Genomic DNA, 24334 nt, shown 5'->3' with positions numbered 1-24334 from the left:
CCATCCGATGGTGAAAGTAACAGAAGCCCTGCAGCCCGTTAGTGGCCGACATGCTTCAGGTGTCCCTAATATGCTGTACAGTGACACCTGAGAAGCAGCGCAGGGTGAAACACAGCAATACGGGTGAAAGTAACTTGCGTTTAGCGCGTCCACGTAGCCTTGAGACTTGGGTAAACGGTGACATTTCACCGTGAGAAACTCTTTTTTAATCCACCAACTGATTCTGTCGTTTTTATGGAAAAAGTCTCAAAGCATCAACCACTAGAGAAATATGAACAGAAGCAATCAATAGGTTGGAGTTTACTCATAGCACAGTGGGTGCAGCAGGAGAAAGTCTATTCAAAGCTCATTCAGAGAAACTTCATCACCTTGTCAGGTTTATATTTTTAAAGGTTACAGTGTGAAGTTGGCTGAATCATCTAAACCTGGGGCCTCAGCTCCTCAATGCAAAAACATCAGTTGTTTGTACTGCACTTCCTGCTCACATCATCATTTAAGCTGCCTGTGATCATTAGAAATGACTATTTTCAACTTGCAATTCATTATAATGTGGCTGATTTTTTTGATTGACAGCTGATGAGTCGGGTTTGCTAGAAGTCCTTGGCTTCTCAGCCACAGCTCAGCGTGACAGATGATGTGTAACCTTAGATCCCTTGGATCTTAATAGCGTTAGCTTCCGTGCTCCTTGACCCACTTTTAATGATTATTCTGCTGGAGGCGAGTGGATTAGTTTCTGTCTATAGAGTCTTGAAGAAAGTGTGAGGGATTGACCCAGTGTACAACCACAGCTGCCTCTTCAGTGAACCTGGACAATCATGTAACTGCGTTTTACTACACAGTAATGTTTTGTTAAACTAGAAACTGAGCCATAAAGTCACAATGATCATTTTCTCATTCATCTGAGTCATTGTGTAATTATGTACTTCAGTCACATTTCAGATTTAGTTTTTTAATACTGAGCTCAGTCTGCATGTATGGCAAAATAATTTGCTTTACAGCTGCCACATAAATCTTTAACAGAGTATATATAATTTCTAAAAATAGATTAAATACATTTCTTAGGAATTAATAGATTCATTCAAATGGAAATCACGATTGCACTATTCAATCAGTTTTTTTTCTCCTTAGCTGAATGGACGGTCATCAGATTTTCTAGTGAAAGTAAAAACGTTTTACAGAAATGCATCAACTTTTACATAAAACCGTCAAAAACACACCATAAACACAGTGATAACGGCGTGATATATCATCAATTGAATTTAATAGCAAATAGCTGAATTTACATGTATAGTAAACATCCTGCAGATATAGCGATATGCAGAGTATTAGCATTAATCCAGAGTCATATTTCTAGCCAGCAGGGAATGTCCAGGCACTTTTATTCAGTTTAATAGGAAAGTTTGCAGTTGTATGAAAAATACCTTCTTTTCCAGCCTCTGTGTTCTCTAGCTAGTCACCACTTTGTCTTTCTGGCACTTAGTGGAGGAGCTGCAGCGAATTGCACTGTACTTCTAATACAATGACAATAAAAGGCTTCAACAAACAGTGGGCTTTTTTAAAACACATGCTGAGAATGACTGTTGAATGAGTCTGAAGTTGGCAGTAGCAAGAGTAAACGAAAGCAGTATCAGCCCCAAACAGCTCAAGGTTTATTTCTTCTTGAGCTTATTAGCTGGTTGTCTTTATTGTCTGGGCCTGACAAAGAGCGATATCTCTCTGACAGTACTGTACCAGAGCTATATAGGTCACCTAAAGACAGAATTGTTTTTCATTATCTTTGTGGTAAAGACAGAGTGACCTTTTAATACTACAAAGTAAAAGCCTGGGTGATTATATGTTTGTTCATGATGAAGCAAACCTAGAGGTTTAAGCTTTACTTATGTGATCTACTTCTAGTTAATTGCATCCATCCTATTTTCTAGGGTGAAATGAAAATAAGCAGGAGTGGAGAGAGTGTCTAAATGTGCCACAAAAAAAATTCCATCTTGATGTTTTCCTAATAAAAGTGAATAAACTTCATCAAACTAGAGTGTAAAAAAAATTATTTGTTGTTCATACAAATAGTACAGTTTCACTTGGCACCCGTTGAGATGTGATGAGCGCCGGACGGGTTCCTCCCAGGTCTCATGGCGCTCATGGTCAGCTGCGCATTACTTGCAGGGTTCACAAGTTCAGAAGAAACAAAAGTTCAATGGTTGCCAGAGGGTCTTGGCTCTGGGGAGAAGCGAGAATTACAATCAACACGGATGTAGCTTGTGGAACATATTAAATCAGGCTGCGTGGTGGTGTGGTTTCAGGAGCCAGGATGGCAAATTAACCCCTGTAGCACAGATACAGACGCACACACAACTAATATCGGACCAACAGACACGCGCCTATTACATTCAATAAATCACAGGGGACCCAGCAGCTCGAGCAAATACACGAGCCACATATCATCGAGTTAGCATTGTGGAAGTTCATGGCTGCGTTTGCCGTGTTATTGTAGTAATAAATGTGATTGAATGGTTGACTGAGAAAGTTGCATTGGGTCCCGTTCCAAGGTTGCACGCTTATTTTCACCTTAATGGAAATTGAGGAAAGGCTCACCTTGACAATAAGTGACCAGGATCAATGGGCTCCTTTCAAATAAGCAGCTTAATGATCCGAGTCTTTAAGGAAATTGTGATATAATGCTGTATGTGTAGCCCATAACTGTAACATATATTGACAGCAGTTATTTATAATCCTAATCTAGAAAGGGTAGTTTTGTCAGTGTTGTTTTGCTGCTGCTATTGTTCAGCAGACCTCTGTAGACGTTTTATGGTGAGCTACTGTGTGCATTTAACTTTAATGGCTTTTGTTGACAGCTAAATGATGATAGTATTTTATACAGATATAAAAATGTCTAATGTCATAAACGGCCTTGTTTGTATATCTTTTACTTCATCAAGTGTTTGTTTCGCTCTCGCCGCACAGGAATCATCAGGACCGCCTTAGCGAACATGGACCGGGAAGCCAGAGAACACTACACCGTCGTTATCCAAGCCAAAGACATGGCGGGTCAGGTCGGAGGCCTCTCTGGATCCACCACCATCAACATTACCCTGACCGACGTCAACGACAACCCGCCCAAGTTCCCTCAAAGTAGGTCCGAACAAAGTCACGTCACAAATGCTCCCGCTGAGCCTGTCAGAGGGTCACATGGCAGTAGAGGACACAGCTGCTCACATATTCTGAACATGTGACTGAAGATTCATTCACACTCTGCGTTAAAGACAACAACAAATGCAACGTTTAACTCCAGTGCAACGAACAGATGTTCCTCTCATTTTCACAGTTGATGATGGGACAGGTGGTGGGGGAGGTTTTGGGTAAGATGACAAATGGCAGAATGTGGATGCTGCTGCACCAAAGCGTTTCTCCTAAAAGACAACACTTAAAGGAAGCGATCAGTGTTGCTGAGATTCGGAGTCCATTTTCCTTCCAAGTGTTTCTGCTGCAGTGCGGTTCTGCTCCAGGCCTGACCTGGACCTGGTGTGAGGATCATATGGCCTGACTCACTCTTTGGATCGGCCTGTGTGTTTTTCTTAAAGAATAGTAGAATAACTAACTTGCTCTTACTGTTTACCACACATTCAGTTGCTGGAACAGATTGAGTCTGTCAACCCAAAATAGACAACAGCACGGTCTCCCAGTCTCTTGGCAGGCACGCCCGTCCAGATCTGAGCACATGGCAGCCAACCCTGCCTAGCAGATCTTTCACAGACAACAGTCTTGAGTTCACAAGTTCTAAATCCCAATTGTCATCTACAAAGTTCCAGGGACCTAATGGATCTGTTCAATCCCTGCCCTGCTACTACTGATCACCTCCATCCGATGTGTTCAGGTAGTCAGCAGATGGTAAATTTAGCCAACTCAAACACAGGTGATGTTAAAGTGTTATTACTACAGCCCTAATGTATTAGCTAACATTATATCAAGAGGCCAAGTGGAAATAAATAATCAGCTTTTCGCAGCCACTTCTGGCTTAAAGCATAAACCTACAGCAGGAATCACTGCACATTCAAGAGTTCTGTGCTTGAATATCAGTGCAGGTGTGAAGCAGGTCAGTCGAAATGTGCTTCTTTTTCTCTGGTTTTACTGCATGAAAGAAAAGAGACATTTCAGTTTATCAGTATTTGTTGAGACAAAATGACTTTAATCATCATCTTTTCAAGCTTGCATTGATTAGCTGTGCTGCCGGCTTCCCGTCATAGACCTATCCACCATTCCTCATGGTGATTTATTATACTACTCACTAGTCTAATATTGCAGTTGAATTTTCTGTAATTAGCAAAATTTGAAGAGCATTCATTACGAAGAAAACTCCTTTTTACCCCATTTTAATGATAAACTGAAAGTTGAAAGTGCCTCGTCGAGAACAATCCTCCCTCGGCTCCGACTTTTCCATTTAGCACTGCAGTGATAAACTGTTTCCAAACCATCAACATTTTCCTGAAGAATCATCTGCCTCTGAGTCTGATCTGCTCTGCTGCAGTGCTATCAACCTCCATTTAGCATTTAACTTCCACTGAGGCACCGCAGAGTGTTTTTAATGACACCGCCACAGGAACAAATGGTGACAGAATCAACCTGCTCAGCTAAGGCCTTTTAGGAGCCCGTTCAGCGATGTGGAGGCCGAGCGACCTGCGTTTAAAACCATTTTTTGTCCTGTTTTTTAAATGTTTACCCCTTTTGGTTTATCCACAGAAAATTACCAACTGTACGTCCCTGAATCCGCTCAAGTAGGGAAACCAGTTGGCAAGATCAAAGCCAATGACGAGGACCTTGGCATTAATGCAGACATCAAGTACAGCATTATTAACTCAGAGGGGGCCAACATGTTCTCCATATCCACAGACAGGGACACAAGGGAGGGAATAATCAGCCTTAAAAAGGTAAGTGCACTCTCAGATATGGAGATAATTGCGCAAACAGCATGTGTGTGAACAGACCTAATGCAAAACTGGAGGTTTAACCCACTGCAGTACTGTGTTGTAGAGGTAAAGGGCAGCGGTGCTTCAGCTGAAAGGAATCAAACAAGATGAATTAACACCGATGGTGCATATTATACAAAATAAATGATGTTAGGAAGTGCATTTACAATCCAGGTGTCTAACACTAATTAATTAGCTTTTAACTTGTGGAATCCAAATCAATCCTAACTACTCTGTACTGCGATCCTGTTAATCATGCGTCCTGTTCCTTCGACAGCCCCTGAACTACGAGAGGAAGAAGACCTACACTCTCCACATCGAGGGGACCAATACTCACGTGGATCCTCGTTTTTCCCATCTGGGTCCTTTCAAAGACACCGCCACTCTTAAGATCACAGTGGGGGATGTGGACGAAGCGCCTGTCTTCTCTATGGATACCTATATATTGGATGTATATGAGAACGCACCGAGTGGCACGGAGGTGGGCGCCGTTACAGCCCAGGACCCTGACAGCAGGAATAGTCCTGTCAGGTATGACACTAACTCCTACTTTGACCCTGCGATCTGCAGGAATGATTACAACTATCGAGAGGCTCAGAAGTCGTTCAGTCTTGGCCACATAGATTTGAAGTTTTGTAAAAAGCCTGGCTGCTGTAGTTAAAGCACATGAATCTATAGTCTTACCTTCATATACATGAAAAGTCTGACAGATTGTGACTTTTTAGTCAGCGTAGAATGACATCAGTCTTAGGAGCCATGTTCAGTAGACTGAGAGGTGTGTGCCTGCCTCTTGTTATCTAGCTCAGGTTTGACATCGTCAGATTGGCTGTTGTTTTGTCTGCAATCCCGTGAAATTACCTGAGGCAATACAACTGCTTAGAAAATTTGTATGCGCTCTAAACACATGCTTGTGTACTGTTGAAAAGATTGATATTTGCCCCGGGCTGTAGACTAATCTTAGTTTTTGCTCTGCACAGGCACCTCATTTGATGGCATTAGACTCAAGCAACTCTGTACTGCTTGTTCAATTTGAATTTCTTCTTTAGTCAGTGAATGAATGTTGCAGCAGCTTCGAACACAAGGCTCATCTGATTAACTGTTGCTAAAAAGACTTTTGCTATAAAGACATACTTCTGTTGATGTTGTGATACGTTATAGGAACATAGTACAGTCTTGCCACCGGCGACAGCCCAGAGGCATCAGGCACAGAGACCAGTACTAGTGTCACCAGCGTTGTCTAGTCTGCAGAGATGAACTTGTTTTTTGAAGAATGTTGTACAATTTGAAACAGGAGGAAGACGCAGTGATGACTCTTTGATTCACGGCACAATCTTTGTGAGAGATTTGAAATAAACAAGAAGTAATCTACATTTGAAAGCGTTTTCTTGATCTCCTTGTGGGATACCTCCACCTCGTCCACTCCTACGGTGCGTCTCTCCCAACGTTAACGATACAAAGACGAAGGCAGCGGGAGGTGCTTCAGTGACATTCATCTGAACCCAGAGAAACGCTAAAGAGCGACGCCACTGCTCCCTGTGCTGGCGTCAGAATGCAGCAGGGATTGGTGCTTGGTGCTCTTTGATGATCTGAAGTCTGCTCATGCATGCAGTGAAATGCAGGACTCATTTTATTGAAGTGACATTTCCAATGTTGGTGTGAAATTGACATCTAAATAGCCGAGGAACGTCTTGATTACCCGTTACCTCCGGTTGCTTTCGCGAATTATCATAATCATCAGGAACAGTTGGGAAAAGTTAGTGGCCTGATGCATGAGTTAAATTGGTTGTTTGTGCCAGATGTAATGAAAGTTCCTCCAGATGTTTCTTAGTTATAGCGTGGAAAAATTTCAAATTTTTGAGGTTCTCTCATTGCATTCGTGTGATATCACATTTACAAGAGTAGGAGAGATGTGAGGTCACCGTCTCCCAGACCTTCAGAATATGAAAACCAAAACGGCATCAAATTCAGCTTGTGAATGCATTTCAGTTTGGGCTCAGATGAGGTTTAGCCTCTTTGTACCTCTGTTGTCTGGTACCACCGCCTGATGTATGCGTCCTCCTGTCAAAGCCACCATCACAGGATGTATCGTCTCGGGCTTGTGGGTTAGTTGTGTGTGACCCAAAACTGCAATGCACACAATCAATTAGCAGTAGCAGGAATTTCCCCCTGTGAGCTGTGAAATGACATTTTGTTCCTCTTGACAAAGTGAATGCTTTGCACTTAGCACTTCAATGTTTACATCTCAAGAAGCCTTTGTGCGCTTTCATGCCAGTGCATTTAATAAACCATGACAACATTTCTTCTGAGAGCGCCTGTGTACACTTCCAAGCTCTAACTCGAGCTGAAGAAGGGCTCATTATTTTAAATAAATGCAGTTGTGGCATTCATTTCCCTATACTCTTCCTATTTCTCATGCCTGTTGAAAATTGTCAACTTAGCCTATATTACCCAGGAGAACGAATGCTGGATTAAAGGTGTAAATAGGTCATTAAGAGATAAATTAGGGAATACACAGTCAATGCTCATTTTGTGCTTGAACTCAGGAGAGCAGCTGCTGAGCCTGTGTCTGCTTTATATTCCGCAGACCGCTTTGCTTCTAGTGTGATAAGAGCCTTGCTAGAAAGCCATTACCATGGTGTAAACATTGCCAGCAGACCATCGCCTTTTGTCATTATTAAATATTGAAGATAATTGCTCCTGACATAAAAATATGTATTTTCAGGGGCAGTGGGGATTATTCGGTTTTCGTGCTTCAGTACTGGGACCAGACTTTAGACCATATGAGCATGAGGAAGCATAGGAACATCCTCTTTGGCTTGTGTGAGGTCGACTGGGACAGTTTGATACTAAATATAAAATGAATGGAAGCAAATAAGTATCTGAGTGTGTAAAATGCTTCATGTGCTTGTATAACTTTGTAAAAGGGTCAGTTTACCCGCCATTGGCAGGGAAGCTGCTAAAAATGGGTAAAGGTTGGTTTAATGGTTTCAAACTAAGCCTTTATTAGAGTTCGACGCACCGGGAATTCAGCCAGGACATCTTTAATTTGCACTGTTGTGTTAGTTTGAGTGCTGCAGTTAAAGGAAGCTAAATGCCTCATTACTATCTTCTTATTCACAACAGGAAGTGGCTGAATGTCGACACTTCAACATTCAGGTTTACCTCCTGGTAATTAAGTTAATGACTAGATTAACTGGAAGATGTGCAGCTGTCTGTCGGTCTGTCGGTTTGTCTCACACTCCTAAAGGTTTCTCTTCAACCTTTGTCATCGTTTCCTTCCTAACAGGTATTTCATGGACAGCAAAGAGGAAGGAGAAAGGTACTTCAGAATCGATGAGACCAGTGGAGTTATATGGACGACGCAGCCGCTGGACAGAGAAGACACGCCCTGGCACAACGTCACTGTGATGGCCTCGGAGGTTGGTAGGTACCCAGGTTTCATCCTGCAGATCAAATGTTTGCATGCGGGCGAGTAAACGCGATGCACCTGCTGCGCCTGTTTGCTCATATGCCGCACGGTTTAGGCTGAGCAGCCATGTTTTATGAGGATCTTTGAGTTTCACTCCCTTGCTTCCAGAAAAGCGTTGTATAAACTGAGTGTGATCTCATTTTCAACTTGGACAGGAAAACGTCTATTTTATTCTTTTGTATTGAATTGTATTGTAGAAATGTTGGCTGTTCTTGACAGAGAATAGAAATGGAAGCTAGGTGTGATAGCTGCAGTTTTGTTTTCCTGCAGACACCCGGGAAGGATCATAAAGCCAGACTGTATCTACATTCAAATTCACAGAGTGTAAAATTAGATTCAGAATCAATAACAACAATTGGAAGGTTCCATAAAAAGCGAAAGTGCTATAGATCTGCAGTTACCTCTTTTGATAGCATTAATATTACCAACAGTATTTAAACATAGTGGATAAACCAACAAAAGAGAAGTTAACAGGAAAATTGACAATTAAAGTCCGGGGAAAACAGGAGCAGAGCAGATCATTTGCATTTTGATTAGAATGTATTCAAGTAGGTTGGAGTGTATTTTCTTTATAATTAACTACAAAATCAAATTAGCTGCAATTGTTTCAATGTCCTTTCCTTCATTGAAAATTAATTAAGTCAATGCCCCGCTAACTTCAGGAATTGCTATCAGGTAACTTGGGTAATTTGTAATCACAATTAGGAAACTCTCCTGCGAACTGACAGAAGTGCTGCATGCTAATGTTTCTGTATCTCTTCAGCTCTGCACTGTATTTAAGGGTACAGTTACATGTGAAGCCACAGGATCTTACGTTTGCACCACTTTGACTCAGCAAGGATGCTACTTGTCATAGAGGCTTTACCCCTCCTCCATGAGAGACTGAACACTCTGGTCTCTTATTCCCCACCCTGATATGATATACAGGTGACAAACCCACCAGACCTCGGTGCCTTTGCTTGCACAGATGACCTATAGGATCCTTCTCAAGCAGGTGCAATGTCAGACCTTTATACTTATTTTATGCAAACCGTCACTTTATGCCCAAGACAGTAAATAAAAACCTGCAAACATTAATTTAGTAGACAGCTGCACCTGTTTGAATTTTTTTTTATATTCCAAGGAAGGTCTTGCTGAGCAAGCATGCTATTTTTCCGCACTGCCCTGCAGTACAGTCACACTATGGAGCAAACCTGCACCTGGAGGCTACCAATCAAAGCAGAGCTCTTCTGATTGGGGCCTGGGTGCCCCACCGAGTGTGGGTTAACTGCCTTGCATAAGGTAAATCAATATGATTATGGATTGTGTGGCTGTGTGGAGAAATTATACGAACGCCATTAAAATTTTAGGCTCAACTGAGATGCTCAATGCACCATATGGTTTGTAACAAAGAGACAATGGCGTCTTGTAGTAAGTTCAAACTGGTCACATTAGAACAAATAGAACATCCTAATTTGATGTAACATTACATAAAAAAGCATATGCTGCACATACTTCGTGAGTAGCTGAAGCATTACAGAGGGTAAATAATGCATTATAGCCGCGCACACACCAACCGAGATGGGACAGTGCTGCACACAGATGATCAGATGTGCTTTAATACACAAAACTGCCTTCCGCAACACTGCGTCCCTCAGTGCCTTTATAGTCGCACAGCCTACGACAAAACCCATAAACAGCCTAACAAGAAGAGAACAGTGTGCCCCACTTTAAATTTACAGTGTCGCTGCTCTACTTTGTTATTAAGCCTTGCATTTGACTTTCATCTTTTTTGTCACTCACACACTCGCTCTCGCTCTCTCTCTCTCTCTCTCTCCGCCACGCAGACAACCCCAGCCTCCTTAGTCACGTTCCTGTTACCGTCCAGGTCCTGGACGTGAATGACAATCCGCCAGAAATAGCTACAGAGGAGGAGGTCATTGTGTGCGAGAGCTCAAGGCCGGGACAGGTGAGCAACTAGGATTCGCCTAGAAAAATCTCCAGCATTTGTCTCTGCCTCTATTTCTGTTTATCTCTCCCTCTCTCAGCTCCCGAATCTGTCTGCAGCTTCCAAACACCTTCTGTCCTCCCTACATGCATCCTGCACTGAGCTATTGTTTGCCTGTGCCGTTCGGGTTGCTCACTGGGAGCTGAGCGGTACGAGGCTGTAACGGCACTGCAGAGAGCTGCTTAATCATCCCTCATACAAATTGAGTATCTCAGCAGCAAACCATGACAGCTCCAAATCGAAGCCCATTCCAATTTGCTCTCAGTAGTTTTTGATTCATTCAAATTAAGAAGGTTTTTGAGATATAGAGCAATCAGCAGCCTGGAAATGGCTGAAAGGCTGGTTGGGCAAAGGCTGATGCAGTAAAGACTGGGAAGACACAACTAAATACAATTTTAATAGTTTCAAGCCAGTGGAAGAAAAGTTAGAATTAAAGTTTGCATTAAATTTGAATTATGTCTGCATTATAGCCCTGGAGTTCTTGGCCCAGGGGATTAAGTGGGAAGAATTATAATGTGTTAAATGAGATCGTAGCACACGACCATTCAAATGTCAACATCTGTGAACGAGCAGAGCTGCTCGTTAATGTTTTAAGGTTCCATTTGGGTTTCAGGCGGCATGCAGCAGAAATGGGAAGGTTTCTAATTACTTGTCAGGTATCCATCAAAATTACCGTGTGCAGAATATCAAGATGGAACTACTAATCAGGGCTCCAGTGGAGAAGTTCATGTTTGGCATGTGCCATTCCTTACTGGGAGGTTCCACATTAGTGGATGGTGTTGAGAACACGAGGTGATGTGAACTTCCAGGGTCTGATGTTTGAATGTGTATCAATAACACGTACAGTAGCTGTGCTAACCGTGACAGGATGCCAAAACACAGTTTGAATAACATAGACAAGACTTTAATCGGGGTCGGACAAGTTAGTTAGTGTGTGAAGGAAAGTAAACACTGCAAAGACAAGAGCCGAGATGCATTAGCCCTATGTCAGATTGAATATTATGTTAATATTACAAACAGAAACCTGCTCTCATTACGCCACAGTTAAAACAAAGGCTTGTGTGGGGAAACCAGCAGCACAACAACAAGCTAAATCTTACACTGGAGATAAAAACTCCCCTCGGTGACAGAGGCTATCAGGTCGTTTTTCTCTAAACACCGGCGCTCTCCCCGCTCTCACTGTGCCTTTTACCAATTAAGGGTAACAAGCTGACAAAAGTGGCACCGAGGTTGCCCCGAGATCACCCGTGTCACTGTTAGATGCCAGAGCCCACCCTCCTTCCTCAGCACAAGCCAAACTCTGGTGTCACAAGCAGCCACTTTCCTTCAGGCTGCGCGCACAGGTGCAGGAAATGTCTCCAGATCAGTCGCATCTAAATGAGAGGAATTATGACCCCGTCCAATTATGAGCAGCAAATCCTGAGACACGCATCCGGAGCTGGAACACGCCCGTGCCCTGCATGCAATTAGAGTGCGAACGCGGCTAATTAAATGTTGCAGGTGTTGTCTCCGGGCAGTAATTTACCTGTGTGCTGTGAACAACAGGTGATCCAGACCATCACGGCCGTGGATAAGGACGACTTTGCCAACGGACAGCGGTTCTCCTTTGATCTGCCGAGTCAGCTGCCAGTTAATCCCAACTTCACCCTGAAGGACAATGACGGTAATTGAAGTGATCAATATGTTTTGTTTGCATTTCTTATGTGTTTTGCCGTCTCCCTCCAGATCAGGGTTTTGTACTTATTGCTGCCATTTAGGGATCCAATAAGCTCTACTGCCTTCCTCCTACCTTTAAGGTGCGGTGCAAGTGGGCACTATATCAACTGGGTATGGCAGACATTTGGAGACTCAAATGCCACTGGGATCTAGTCTGACTCATGACTTGGTGAAATATAAGAGTCATAGAGGTTTGGCATGTTTGCACATTTTGTTGTCAAGTGGATTACCCATTCTGGCAGTCTGTCAGCCCACCTTCTCCCCCCCCCCCCCCCCCCCCCGCCTGTGTTATTTTGTGTCGGCGCGGGGCCAACAGTAAGTGTTACCATGGCAACCATCGCGGTCTCAGGTGAATACCTAGCCCTAGGTTGGTCTGCAATCACAGTGCTTTTTAAAAGCTCTCAGCTAGAAGATCTCACAGTTTCCCTGCTGAGAAGGGGAGTTCACAGCACTTCAGATGATTCTCTGAGCCAGAGAGATGCAGGGAATCGGAGAAGAAGGGCACAAGGAAAAAAAAATCAACTAGATAATAGGCTACGAGACTGTTTAGCCCTTAGCTCTGACTTCCCATGGCTGATGTAACGACAGCGCGGTGCAGAGGCAAATTGTGCTGCATTAGTGTAAGTGGCATCCTCACTTTATAGGCACTGGTGCTCCTCAGGGGGCAGGTGCATCAAACAACGAAAGGATCCATCACGTCTCTGGAACGACAATGAATTATCGCTTTGTGTGAATAAGTGGTGGATCTATGCACTAGTTCAACCCACACAAAACTTAACTAAGTTAACTGTTGATAGTCTGACGGTATTTGTGAGGAAAAGAAAGTTTACATTTTAATGCTTAATTGCTTATGAACTAGAATACGACATTAAATATTTATAGCTTGCTATGAAAGCTGGGGCTGAAGTGAAAAAAGTGGGAAACACACGTGTTAGATAAAAGCTTTGTCACTTTGCTCGGTTTCACCAAGAAATATATCGATGGCCACCTCCTCTACTGAAAGGAAAACATCCCATGCTGACTTACCGTATGATGTGTTAGGGAATCACAAAAAGCTATTAAACAGTAATACTGAAAATCCTCTTGTTGAACAACAGTGATGTGACTTTTTTCTTACTGCTTGACTCATCGTGAGGATCAAAATTCCCTCAAAGTAAAATTACAACGCCTGCGATCTCGAATCTCTGCGTCTTTTGTGTGGTGACAGGACTCGGTTGGGTCTCTCAGAGCAAATTGGTCTCAGATGAGGGACCAGCGTTAAAGCTAGTCAAATTCCTCCATGGATCACTGTCTTTGGGAAAGCCTGCTTGGATCAGGGAGACTGGGGCGCCCTTTCAGAGAGAACCTACCTTCAGGCATGTGCCTGCTGGGTAGGCTCGCAGAGAGACGAGCCTGGAACTCTTCAAACACTTCCAATCTTAATGCCAGCAATTTGGTTTTCCTGTTCCCGGCAAAGCGATTCTGTCAAAGCTTCTTAGATTTTCCTATAACATAGTCTTCTGCAGTGAATATCCCCAAAGCATTCAGATAGAAAACCCGTCGTTCTTTAAGGTTTCATATAATTTATGCTGTTTGAGTACGCACGTTTTTCAATTTGAGTTTTAACACCTGCTGCAAAGCGTCCCCCGTGTTCCTGATTTCTCAAACTGCCTCACTGATATCATCCCACAATGATGGACCAATTATATGTCATGACTTGGAAACAGAAAATAATTCTGCCTTTACCTGTTTGTCAGGGAGAACCCAAAGGGGAAGAGGAGAGTTATATGCAGCAGCATAGATTCTGTGATGCGCACACCTGAAGCTTTTCCTCATCCCATTAAAACCACATTACTTCCAATCAGGCAAATATTCACAGAACATGCTGCGTTCTTGCTCCTGCAGTTTCTCCATGTCAACCAGAAAGAGCACGAGCAACAGTGTGGAGGATTATCTGAGCAGATGAAGGAGAAGCAGCTGCCCAGCAACCGACTCGGACTTGTTCTGCTGACCGCAGAGTAGCTCCACTGGACCAGTTAAATGCCTTTATCAAGGGCACTCCTAAGCTAGCTTTTAGACACGGAAAGTGGTTGTTGTTGCGAGAACTACTTATTAGCCTGCCCACTAGCAGAGACGCACATCTATTCTGTTCAGCAGCTTGTCAGTATAAGAACGTGCCACTTGAAGGCTGTCATTACACAGCTGCATCTAACTCATTCACTGATTGATTATCATTACCTTGTTTCTTTACTCCTCAGCTCATTTCCCCGCTTAGCTTTTCGCCAAGCTCAGTCTCCAAACAACAAAACTTCCCTTTTGATATTAAGCCGCTTCAACCAGTTCAAGCGGCTTCAATCATCTCCTGTCACTCGCCCCGGCGCTCCAAAGAGCTTTGGGAGTCTCGCGGCATTCCACCGCCGTCGCATATTAGAAGTTATTTGCTATGTTCGCAATATCTGGGTTAGAAAGAGAGTCGCACAATGCACCATGCTGTCGACTCCTGTGTCTGATAATTAAAGTAAGCTCTTCACACCCGAAGCAGCTTCTTTCATTGCTGCTGTAGCAGACCAAAACAGTTGGTAGCTGCTCTGTGCCAGGGCCTAATACCTCCCTCTGTTGTTGTGCAGCTGACGAAAATCCCTCTCAGTCACTCACACCACTAACTCTCTCATGACCCCCTTTCTTCCTCCTCGGTTACAGTTTGCCTGCAGTGGATCCTAGGGAAAGTTGCACGCGTTAGCTTTTCCATCAGGGGAAATTCAGCTCACTTTGAAATGAATACGTTTTTAGTTAAATACAGAAACTGAGTGTGTGTCTCTCTCTCCACTCATTTCAGGCTAATTTGACTTTTTAAAGAACACATTAACTAAAGTGTTATTGCTTTTTCGGCTCGCGTTTTTCTCCCTACATGCAATCATATCGGATATGTTCAAAGCTATTATTGTGTTACAATTGCTGATTTATTAATAATAAGAAATAAAAGTCACATCAGCAAAGCAGTTAAGTCAATTCATAGCTAAAACGCAAACACGGTCGTTTAGGTTTAGTTAGTTGTTCACATGCAGCCGTGAAGCCGGGCCACCTCACGCACCAAGTTATTTGGATGTGTTGATGCGGTGGAAGTGCTGGATGCGCTGCCGTTCGGTAAATGCGGGTCAAACTCCTACAGTGTATTAGGCGCCATTAAAGCTGGAAACAGGGAGGATGCTTCTGCTCACCCGCTCTAGCAAAGCACTTTGTGGCAAACCTGCTCTGTTAATTGATCTCATCGTCTGTCACACTGTGATGACGGTTGCTTATGAAAAGCCAATTAAATGGGGGAGACGATCTCTAAATAACCGACCGGTTTGAAGACATCTTCCAGTGCAGAATATCTTACCATGCTACAGTTAATCTGCTGAAACACTGTCAAGCCATTGATATGTGGGATGTTTAATTAGTTTTTATGTCATTCACACTTTCCTCCACAATGAGTGTTGTACTCCTAGGTTCCCCAACAGCTATTATTTGCTGAAACAGCATCATTCGCGCTAAGAGGGCAGAGCTGCTTGTCTCTTGATAATCTGATTAGCTCCTTCATTTATGCTCTCACACATACAGATGGAGGTTGTTGAAATTTATTTGGGCTAATTGGTAAAAGAATGACTCTGGACAACTAGGGAACTGGTTTGGGTCGGCCTGTGTGGTGCATGTGGAACCAAATCACATGATTAATGATATTAACCTGCCATAATGTGAGTAAACAGTTTATCCTGAATCCAGTGTACTGTAGCTAAGACATACTGGCTTCTGCCGCAGCCTGATTACTTACTGTTAAGTGCTGTCACCACCGGGCATTTATTTTTTTATATTAGACTAAGCCTTAGTGAGTCACACTAATCCTTACTGAATTGAGGAGCTTCTTGAAGAGATTGTTATTTAGTCTTTTGTGTGCTGTTTGTTGTTCTGCAAGAAGACCTGTTGTTTCTGCACAAAGCGATATTAGTCTTCAACACTGAGCCATTAATCAATATTCAAAGCTGCTTAATGGTAATATTGCACCTAGAGGTGTAGCAGGATGCATTACTGCCCTTTTGTGTTCGGTTCAGGAGCTTTGAGGTGGTATGTGATGTGTTTTGGATCAGTAATCCTCCCTCAACCAAGTAATTGGACCATAATTAGTCTAATACAGACTAATTACAGTCAACATCTTGACATGTGTGAACCAAATATTCATTTTAAAAGGGCTGCTTTCACTCAGAAAGCTTTCGTAGTGTGTTGGATGTGAACTGAGGCCTGGAAGATGCTTGGTTATGAATATACTCCTTCATTAGTAGAGACAATGGTCAATGGGAATATTGTGGTTTCCCAGGATGTTTAACTGGCACCAGTTTAAGATAACTGGGTGTTAAACAATATGGAGATGAGTAGAGTCAAAGCACATTGATTTCTAATGTGATCGTCCTAATAAAAACACTCACTTCCTGCTATCATCAGCATGCAGTTCCCCTGTGTAGAAAGTCCCACGGAACCGTAGCGCTGCGTGCTGCACGCCGAGTGGCAGCTGGGGAGAAGGTTGGTGCTGAATCCCATCAGTGGCACCTACGCACACACACACCCACTGAAGTTCACAAAGAATCCAGCTAAGTGCATGTGTGGGCAAGTGTGAAGTCTGTAGAGATGCGTTTGTGTCGCAAGTGTCTATTGTTGACTTATTTTTGGTTTGCTTTTCTAATCTTGCTGGGTGTGAGATACTATGCATTTGCTGTAGCATACAGAGCTTAAACAACTATGAAAACCCTGGAAACAGGAGACAGAGGGAGGTGAAAACGACCTCTGAGATTATTATAAAGTCCTACAGCTCAGCTGTGGCCACAGATTCACCTCATTTCTGCATGTCTACCAATAAAGTTTTGTATTTTTATACTGTGAAATCCTAATTAGCTTCATACTAGACATAGAGAGACAGGAATACATGAGTGACACAAAGTTATGTAAGCAGGACTTTTCCTACAGTGTCATGCTAATGCTTTTAGAAAAGGGAGAAAATGAGGCCATTTGCCAGTTAGCGGTTCATAGTGTGGCTTAACGAAGCCATTGCTGTGGGTATTCCACAGGGCTGTGTATTGTAGTTGCTCATATTCATGCATATTAAAATCTGCATTTTGCGTGTGTGTGTGCGTGCGCACGCGCGTGTGTGTGGACCAGGAAAAAAGAAAAATTAGTTGCTAGTCATCTGCAAAGTAACACAAATCCAAACGTGCGTGCTTCCTGTCAGTGACGTGTGAAATGCTCCTCAAAGCATATGTTTCTCCCCTGGTTTGCTGAGTGGCCACCGACCACGGAGCCGAGCTCGTCGTGAGAAGCCCAGGATGCAGATGGATGCAGGTGGCAGGTCTCGCTCAGGAAGCGCTCCGCTAGCACACCTGCAACGACAGGCAGCTTCATGTGAAGTTAACAGAATCGCTGCGTTGCCGGGCTCCAGACTGGTTCCGTGCCTCGACGTCTAAATGCTGTGAATGTCGGCATCGCATGCACAGCGTGTTTGTCTACTCATTGCCCCTCTCTGTCTTCATCCACACAAGCACACAAAGCCTCCAATCAACCCCCTCAGTCCTCTGTCATCTTCCAACTCTCCTTCTCTTTCTTATTTGCATGTCTTACACTCCACCATCCCCCCCCCCCCCCCCCATCCCCCCCCACCCACCCATCTGCTTTCTGATACGGTGATGCTGCGAGTCTGACTTAATAAAGCTTGAAGTACGTGTTGTCATTCCAGCTGTCGATCATTATAATTATTCATAGATGGAGCCGAGATTGGAGTGGGAGGCGAGGTCTCAGAGCAGCAGCATGCTAGTGCAGCGCGGCGGAGGTGTTGTTTGCTGGGAGGAAAGGAAAAGGTTGCCCTGTGCACGATTCAGCAGTTTTAGAGCTGACAATATTGTGGGAACATACATTTGCTTATACAACGCGTCATCTGCAAGTTTCCACTTAGTCATGTCGTCCAGGTACCTGCAGTAATTCACAGATGCAGACACCAGGGATGGATGATCCTACTGACGCCGCTAATGCTCAGACGTTATGAGATTCTTTATATCATCACAGTTTCTAGGGGCATTTCTGCCTCTGTTCTCACACACAGTCGGCCTGTGCTGTTATACAGTCCATAAAGCTGTTTGGAAGCCACTATGCTACGGCGCAGCTGCTGTTTGCTAACTATCGAACCTCAACAAATCACACTGGCTGAGAATGGGCGGCTCCGCGGAGCAACTCAAACGGCCGTTGGGAAAGCAAATAAAGGTGTAAATCTGAGGTTTAACAAGCACGACGTTCATTTATTCTTCGGTCCTCCAGTAGTCGGTGCCACGCGGGTTCAGAATCGCACGCGTTTGCAAACCGCCGTGAGCAGTGGTGCTGCCGTAAACACAGCTGGGCGAGTTGCTCTGCAACCACGTTGGTGTTCAAGCTTCTGTTACTGAAGGTTTTCATGTGTGTTTTCAGTAACGCTGCTCACCGGTGGCTCTGTTTAGCACTGGATTCTGTCTCCGCTCTCCGCAGCACTGAATAATAGCAGCGAGTATCATTGTATTACTAAAATCTCAGAAGATATTTGATCATGGATCGTGTGTGAAGTTGTTGAACACAGGGCAGCACAGGTAACACAGCAAGCTGCTTTTTAATCTGCTTGTACTTTCAGGTGCGTACCAGGGGTTAAACACGAGCATCTGTGTGTTTACTCGCTTCATTTTTTTTTTTTCTACTGAATCGCTCTCTGGAGCTTTTTTTCCTTATTAGTTTTTCCTTCCCTACAAATTCAGCCTTTTATGATTTCTGCTCGTCTACGTGACGTGTTTCATTACGGGAACTGTTCCTGCCGAGGCCAAGGTGAGCTGCTCTTTTGCTGCGCGTTACAATAGTAAACAAACACCTTTGAAATTAATTAGCCTTGGTACACAGAGAAGCAGCGCACGCCGTAAGAAGTCTAACAGCTTGAGATACTTCAAAAGCAAAAGAGTCCAATACACAGTGGCAAATACTGGCAATTCCTACCCTTAATCTAAATATCTGTTTATAGTAATAGGTAATTGCTCACTGCAGGAAAAGACACAACTGAGAGGAAAAGAAAGCGTCTCTTGGTCTATTTAGCCAGAGGCTCCAACTTCTCCTGTCTTCCTCCCGTTGCAGACAGCACAGCCAGCATCATCGCCAGGCGGCGGCGGTTCAACCATCTGACCCAGGAGCGGTATGAGCTGCCCATTGTGGTGCAGGACAGCGGGGAGCCGTCGCTGAGCGGCACCAGCACGCTGACCCTGCGGGTGTGTCCGTGCCAGCGCCACGGCCGGGTCCGGATGTGCCAGGGCGAGGCCTTCCTCTCGTCGGCGGGCCTCAGCACGGGGGCGCTCATCGCCATCCTGCTGTGCATCGTCATCCTGCTGGGTGAGTTGGGACAGACGCTGCGGGGACTGCCCGGGGGCAATTACCCTGTGGACATGGAGGGAGGAGATGGACCACAGACGGGTGGAAAGGCTTGAAAGGGTTTGACAAGGGCAGAGGAGGAGACTGGGATGAAGAGGCGTGAGGGGATACAAGCAGAATTTAGAATGAGGTTAGAAAGAGTCGGAGAGGGCAGGGGTGGATGAAGAGGACGGAGGAGACACACAGAGGAGGCTGGAGGAGAGGTGACGAGAAAGGAGAGGGCGAGGACAAAGGCAGCAATGGAAGAGGGGAATGGAGGCTGCGGGGTCGGTGAGATCCAGAAGGAAGGTTCACACAACAGAGAATCACCTCTGCCGTGGCTGGGGGCGAACTGGAGTCTGAGAGCGGCGAGGTTTCATGTTCAGACAGGCAGCTCAAATCACAAAATCAGATTAGACATGAATCGCATTGGTTGAAATTCTGTTCAGATTATGCAACCGAGGCGTCCTTTTTTTTTCCCCTCCTGTCACTCGCCGCCTTGCTCGTCAGATGGATGTTGCCTGTTGTGACTGGGGGAGCACGGGAAGTGTTGGGGAACGTGCTGACGCGCGGCACACGGACCCGGCGCCTGCTTCCGTGTGCCGAGCGGCGCAGGAAAAACAAGCCCCGCTTCCATGTCACCGGCTTGTCGCCGCACAAGAACACATGTCGTCAGTCAATTAGTGTCTGCGCTTTGTTACTATGGCAACCCGTATTTGCAGCCACCGCTAATGATTATATATATTCTGCGACTTGGAAATAATGTCTTGTCGCTTTTAATTTGAAATGCAGACAGTCAGCCTGGCAGGTCAGGGGAAAATAAATAAAACAGATGTACTTTGCCAAAGTGAGCATTCTCCTGTTGGCTCGACTTGAGCCGGCCCAGTTTCCTCCTCTGCACAGCAAATGGAAGCGCATCACCATCGTCTAATAACACGGTTTCACCGGCGCTCCGCTCCCCTCCATTCTGCGGTGATTGTCTGTGGACATTAGTGCGTGAAGGTTATGCATATTCATACTGGCTTTCTCCCTCGTCTGTGCCGGAGCCTCTGGCTGAGACGAACAAAAGGCCACGACCAGTGTTTGGAGCAAGCGCTGGAGTGAGAGACTCGTGCTGAATGACTAATCAACAGCACAAGGCGGAGAGGGAGAAACGGGAGGAGACAGGAACGGATCACACCTTCCGCTCCTGTTGCATTTTGGGTTCACACTGTCCAGCTACAAGTGAAGGGTCTGACACCTAACTCCGCTGCTGGGCAGAGGATTTGGCAACTCATCGGCACAAGAGATTTGAGTTTCAGTCACTGAATATAGATGGGCGACTTTTTTAAATTTATGCTCTGAAAGGTTCAGTACCAACATTTGCATCGACTGCTTGATCTGTATTTGGATGTGGTAACAAAACAACAGAGCAACAGATTTAACAATAACTTCAGAACAATAAATAGGTGCATAAACATATTTATTTATATTATTCTCTAGTAGAATAGCATCAGCACAGTGTGTTTTATTGGCTTCTAACATACTGACATGCAGGAGGATTTCCAGCAAAGTTTGGTCTTATAGAGCGGCGTCTCAGAGGAGGCTGCCTCTCATTTGGTTAGAGTCTGTGGCTTTTATGGTGTTGAGGCCTTTGAGGGTGATAGAGCACGTACCTGTGGTGAGCTGGAGACCGGAGAAGAGCAGATGGGGGCAGATATTACCAAGTCCTTAATGGAGCGATTCCAGCCTTGAAACCCATCATGGAGTTTCTCAGGCCACTTCATAATGATAGATTGGAGCTCTTTAACACACAAGAGACCTGTCGGGCACCAGGACGATGATGCTTGACTCGTGATAGCTGGTTGGGCCAGAGAGAGGTTCAAGATGTCAGAAAGGACATCTGCCAGCTGTCCAACACATGACGGCGCATCCCAAGAGTGGGTCCAGCGCTGGTTCTGTCCAGGGGCTCATCCACTGTGCCGTGTCAGAACTGGTCATTTGGGAGGAGTCATTGCCTTCACACACAGAGTTGCTGGGTTCTTCTGTACCACTGGTGTCATGTCCTCCTCCAGAATCTCAGCAGTAGTTCTTGTTATAAACCGAACAGAAGACACAGCAGATTTCAGCGCATGGACACTTTAGTGTTGGTTTTAGGATCCTTCAGGTTTGACTTTCATTTATTTTTTATTTTTTTTGTGTGAGCACAGCAGCCAGATCTGAGGCTAATGGAGGCTAATCTGGTTGTGATTACACTATTTAAAGGAGAAATTCATTTGGTGAAGTTCATTCATATTTTCAGCTATGACCTTAACCTGGAGGAGCTCTCTCATTCGCTCCCATTGCCACCACCATTTAAAAGGGATTATCCCTGAGCGAAGTGAGAGCAGAACGGCTGAGCAGTTGTAAAGGTTGAACCTGGTGCCAGGGCCTCTCAGGCCCGTCGTCTGATCAGCGTGACACATGTAAACAGACGTGTCACATCATTTATTGGATTCTTGACAGTGTTAAAAACTCAAAGCTCCATCCTGGATGCTTTCATCCTTCACGTTTCATAGCAGCCGACAGTGCAACAGCAAATCCAAGCTGCAGAAAACACCTTTTAAAATAAGAGCGTTTTATTAGTTCGCTTTGCCTTCTTGTTCTTTTTAAGACGCCTCAGCAGGAGCCCTGATCCGCGGGTACAGTAGCTCGCTCCTCTCTGCTAATGTAGCGTAATGAACTCCTTTCAGATGTTGCCGCGCTGTAAAAATCGACTCCCCTCGCTGACGCTGTTTTATTAACTAGAGGTTAGTGTTAACATCTTACAGCGAGGTCATCATTAACCACAAAAAAGCACAATTATACGCAGGAACAGGTTCCAAGCTGCAGGAATAAGTTCCAAGCGGTGGCGTGTCATTAAATATTAGTTGACTTCATGACTTCATTACCAGCTGAAGAGATATTTCATAAATATCTTTTCAGACATTTTGCGGCATGATGGTATATTGTGTTTACACTCTTCACCTAAAAGTAAACGATGAAAAAGTGAGACATGCTCCCATATGCTTTCCCTTCATTTAATTCATGGCTTTTGGCAGGAAGCGCCGTTGACTTTGCTCCACAGATGCCGATAATGTGCACATTGTCATCATCTCAGCAGCTTGTGTTCACAAAATCATCTCATCCTCACTGCTAATGGCGGCTAATGCGCGTTATTGATTTACAGCTCCACAACGCTTGGCCAGTCCTGATAGAAAACTCGATAAATATGCACATAAAATCGGATAGTGTTGATTTGGTTAGCGGTTTACGAAGCACACCGTGTTGTCTGTCACGAGCTGTGAATTAACACACAACACGGGGACCGGTATTAGCATGAGAAATAGGCCTGAGTATTGTAGGAACATTCAGCTGTTTTATTATGTTATGTTGTTCTGCTAAACGGTTTGTTAATTTAATGGTTGAGGAAAGCTATTTTCATTCCATCTGGCTTTTATTTCCAACTAATAGAAGTCACCGTATTGTGTGGTATTAATTTCCATTTACTGCAGCATAAGGCTTGATTTATCTCGTGTGCTAGTCCCCTCGCTGTTTTTACTTTTAGAAACATGAGCATTGATCATAATTGGGCTTTTCTGCTCGTGTCTTGCAGCCATCGTGATTCTCTTCATCACCCTGAGGCAGAACAAGAAGGAGCCCCTCATCATCTCCGAGGAGGACATCAGGGAGAACGTGGTCACCTACGACGACGAGGGCGGGGGCGAGGAGGACACCGAGGCCTTCGACATCATCGCCCTCCGTAACCCGGCTGCCGCAGAGGAGCTCAAGTTCCGGCGGGACGTGCGCCCCGAGGCCAGGCAGCACGGCGGCCCGGCCCGCAGCTGCAGGAGCCCGTCGGTGGAGCTGGACGAGGTGGACGTGCACGAGTTTATCAAGCAGAAACTGGTGGAGGCCGACTTGGACACTAGCGTGCCGCCCTACGACTCCCTCCAGACGTACGCCTACGAAGGTCAGGGCTCGCCCACGGGAACCATCAGCCCGTTGGACTCTCCCGGCACGCAGTCAGAACAGGATTATAACTACTTGGACGATTGGGGACCCGAGTTCCAGAAACTGGCTGAACTCTACGGAGAGGCAGAGTCGGAGATGACAACCTAGTCTGTGGTTTCCCTCCCGTCCAAACCAAATCTGTTTGAAAACCATTTTTCAGATTTTCAGTAAACAGTATAAACAGAGATACTGTCAAACTGTGCTGGTGGTTTTCGACTTCTACCGTTGAACTTCTACTGAAAGACTGCTCTATTTTTCTTTTGTTTTGTCGCTTTGGATCATGGATCGCTCATCTGGAAGTATTGAATCAGATTTTGAGATGGAAAAACAACTATATGGGGAAAAAGGAAAATGGTATTTTCCTTGGTGTATATTTTTTATTGCTCAATAAAGTCCTTAAATCCATATGAGTGGATATGTGAAGGAGAATTGTACATTTGTCTTCTTCCATCGAGAACGGATGTACAGCACGTAGGAACGTCTTCGTAGGAGGCATTAGCCAAGGTGTTCGTGATTCACCACGCAGAGGACGAGGCTGCAGCAGACATATGCACGATGATGACACCTCCATTCAAATACGCTCCCATTATATCTGTCATTTATGCAGCGCTGCCATTATCTCTGAAACACTCACTTAATTCAGCTATATGTGGAAATGCAGGATGGTAAAGTGAGCATCTACATTATATTTATTTATAGAACACAAGGCAAGAATTATTAAGGCAGCTCTATTTCATCCCCATAACCAGAGCTTCGTGGAGTGTCCACATGACCCACCTC

General features: G+C 44.7%; 1 protein-coding gene across 2 annotated transcripts in view; it reads left to right on the top strand.

Annotated features, from left to right (window-relative positions):
• The window catches only part of LOC114853776 (cadherin-18), a 98126-nt gene extending 74149 nt beyond the window's left edge, over nt 1-23977 (top strand). For both annotated transcript variants that reach the window (XM_029147561.3, XM_029147560.3), the window contains 8 exons: nt 2959-3126; nt 4732-4919; nt 5236-5489; nt 8245-8381; nt 10254-10375; nt 11960-12077; nt 19274-19525; nt 23157-23977. In XM_029147561.3, coding sequence (XP_029003394.1) covers nt 2959-3126; nt 4732-4919; nt 5236-5489; nt 8245-8381; nt 10254-10375; nt 11960-12077; nt 19274-19525; nt 23157-23662 — 1745 coding nt within the window. In that variant the 3' untranslated portion in view covers nt 23663-23977. The remainder of the gene's footprint in view (nt 1-2958; nt 3127-4731; nt 4920-5235; nt 5490-8244; nt 8382-10253; nt 10376-11959; nt 12078-19273; nt 19526-23156) is intronic.
• Nucleotides 23978-24334: the final 357 nt, after the last annotated feature.

Source organism: Betta splendens, chromosome 4, assembly GCF_900634795.4.
Source record: "Betta splendens chromosome 4, fBetSpl5.4, whole genome shotgun sequence".
NCBI lineage: Eukaryota > Metazoa > Chordata > Actinopteri > Anabantiformes > Osphronemidae > Betta > Betta splendens.
Note: the sequence above shows the minus strand (reverse complement) of the source record. Positions and strands in the feature narration are given on the sequence as shown.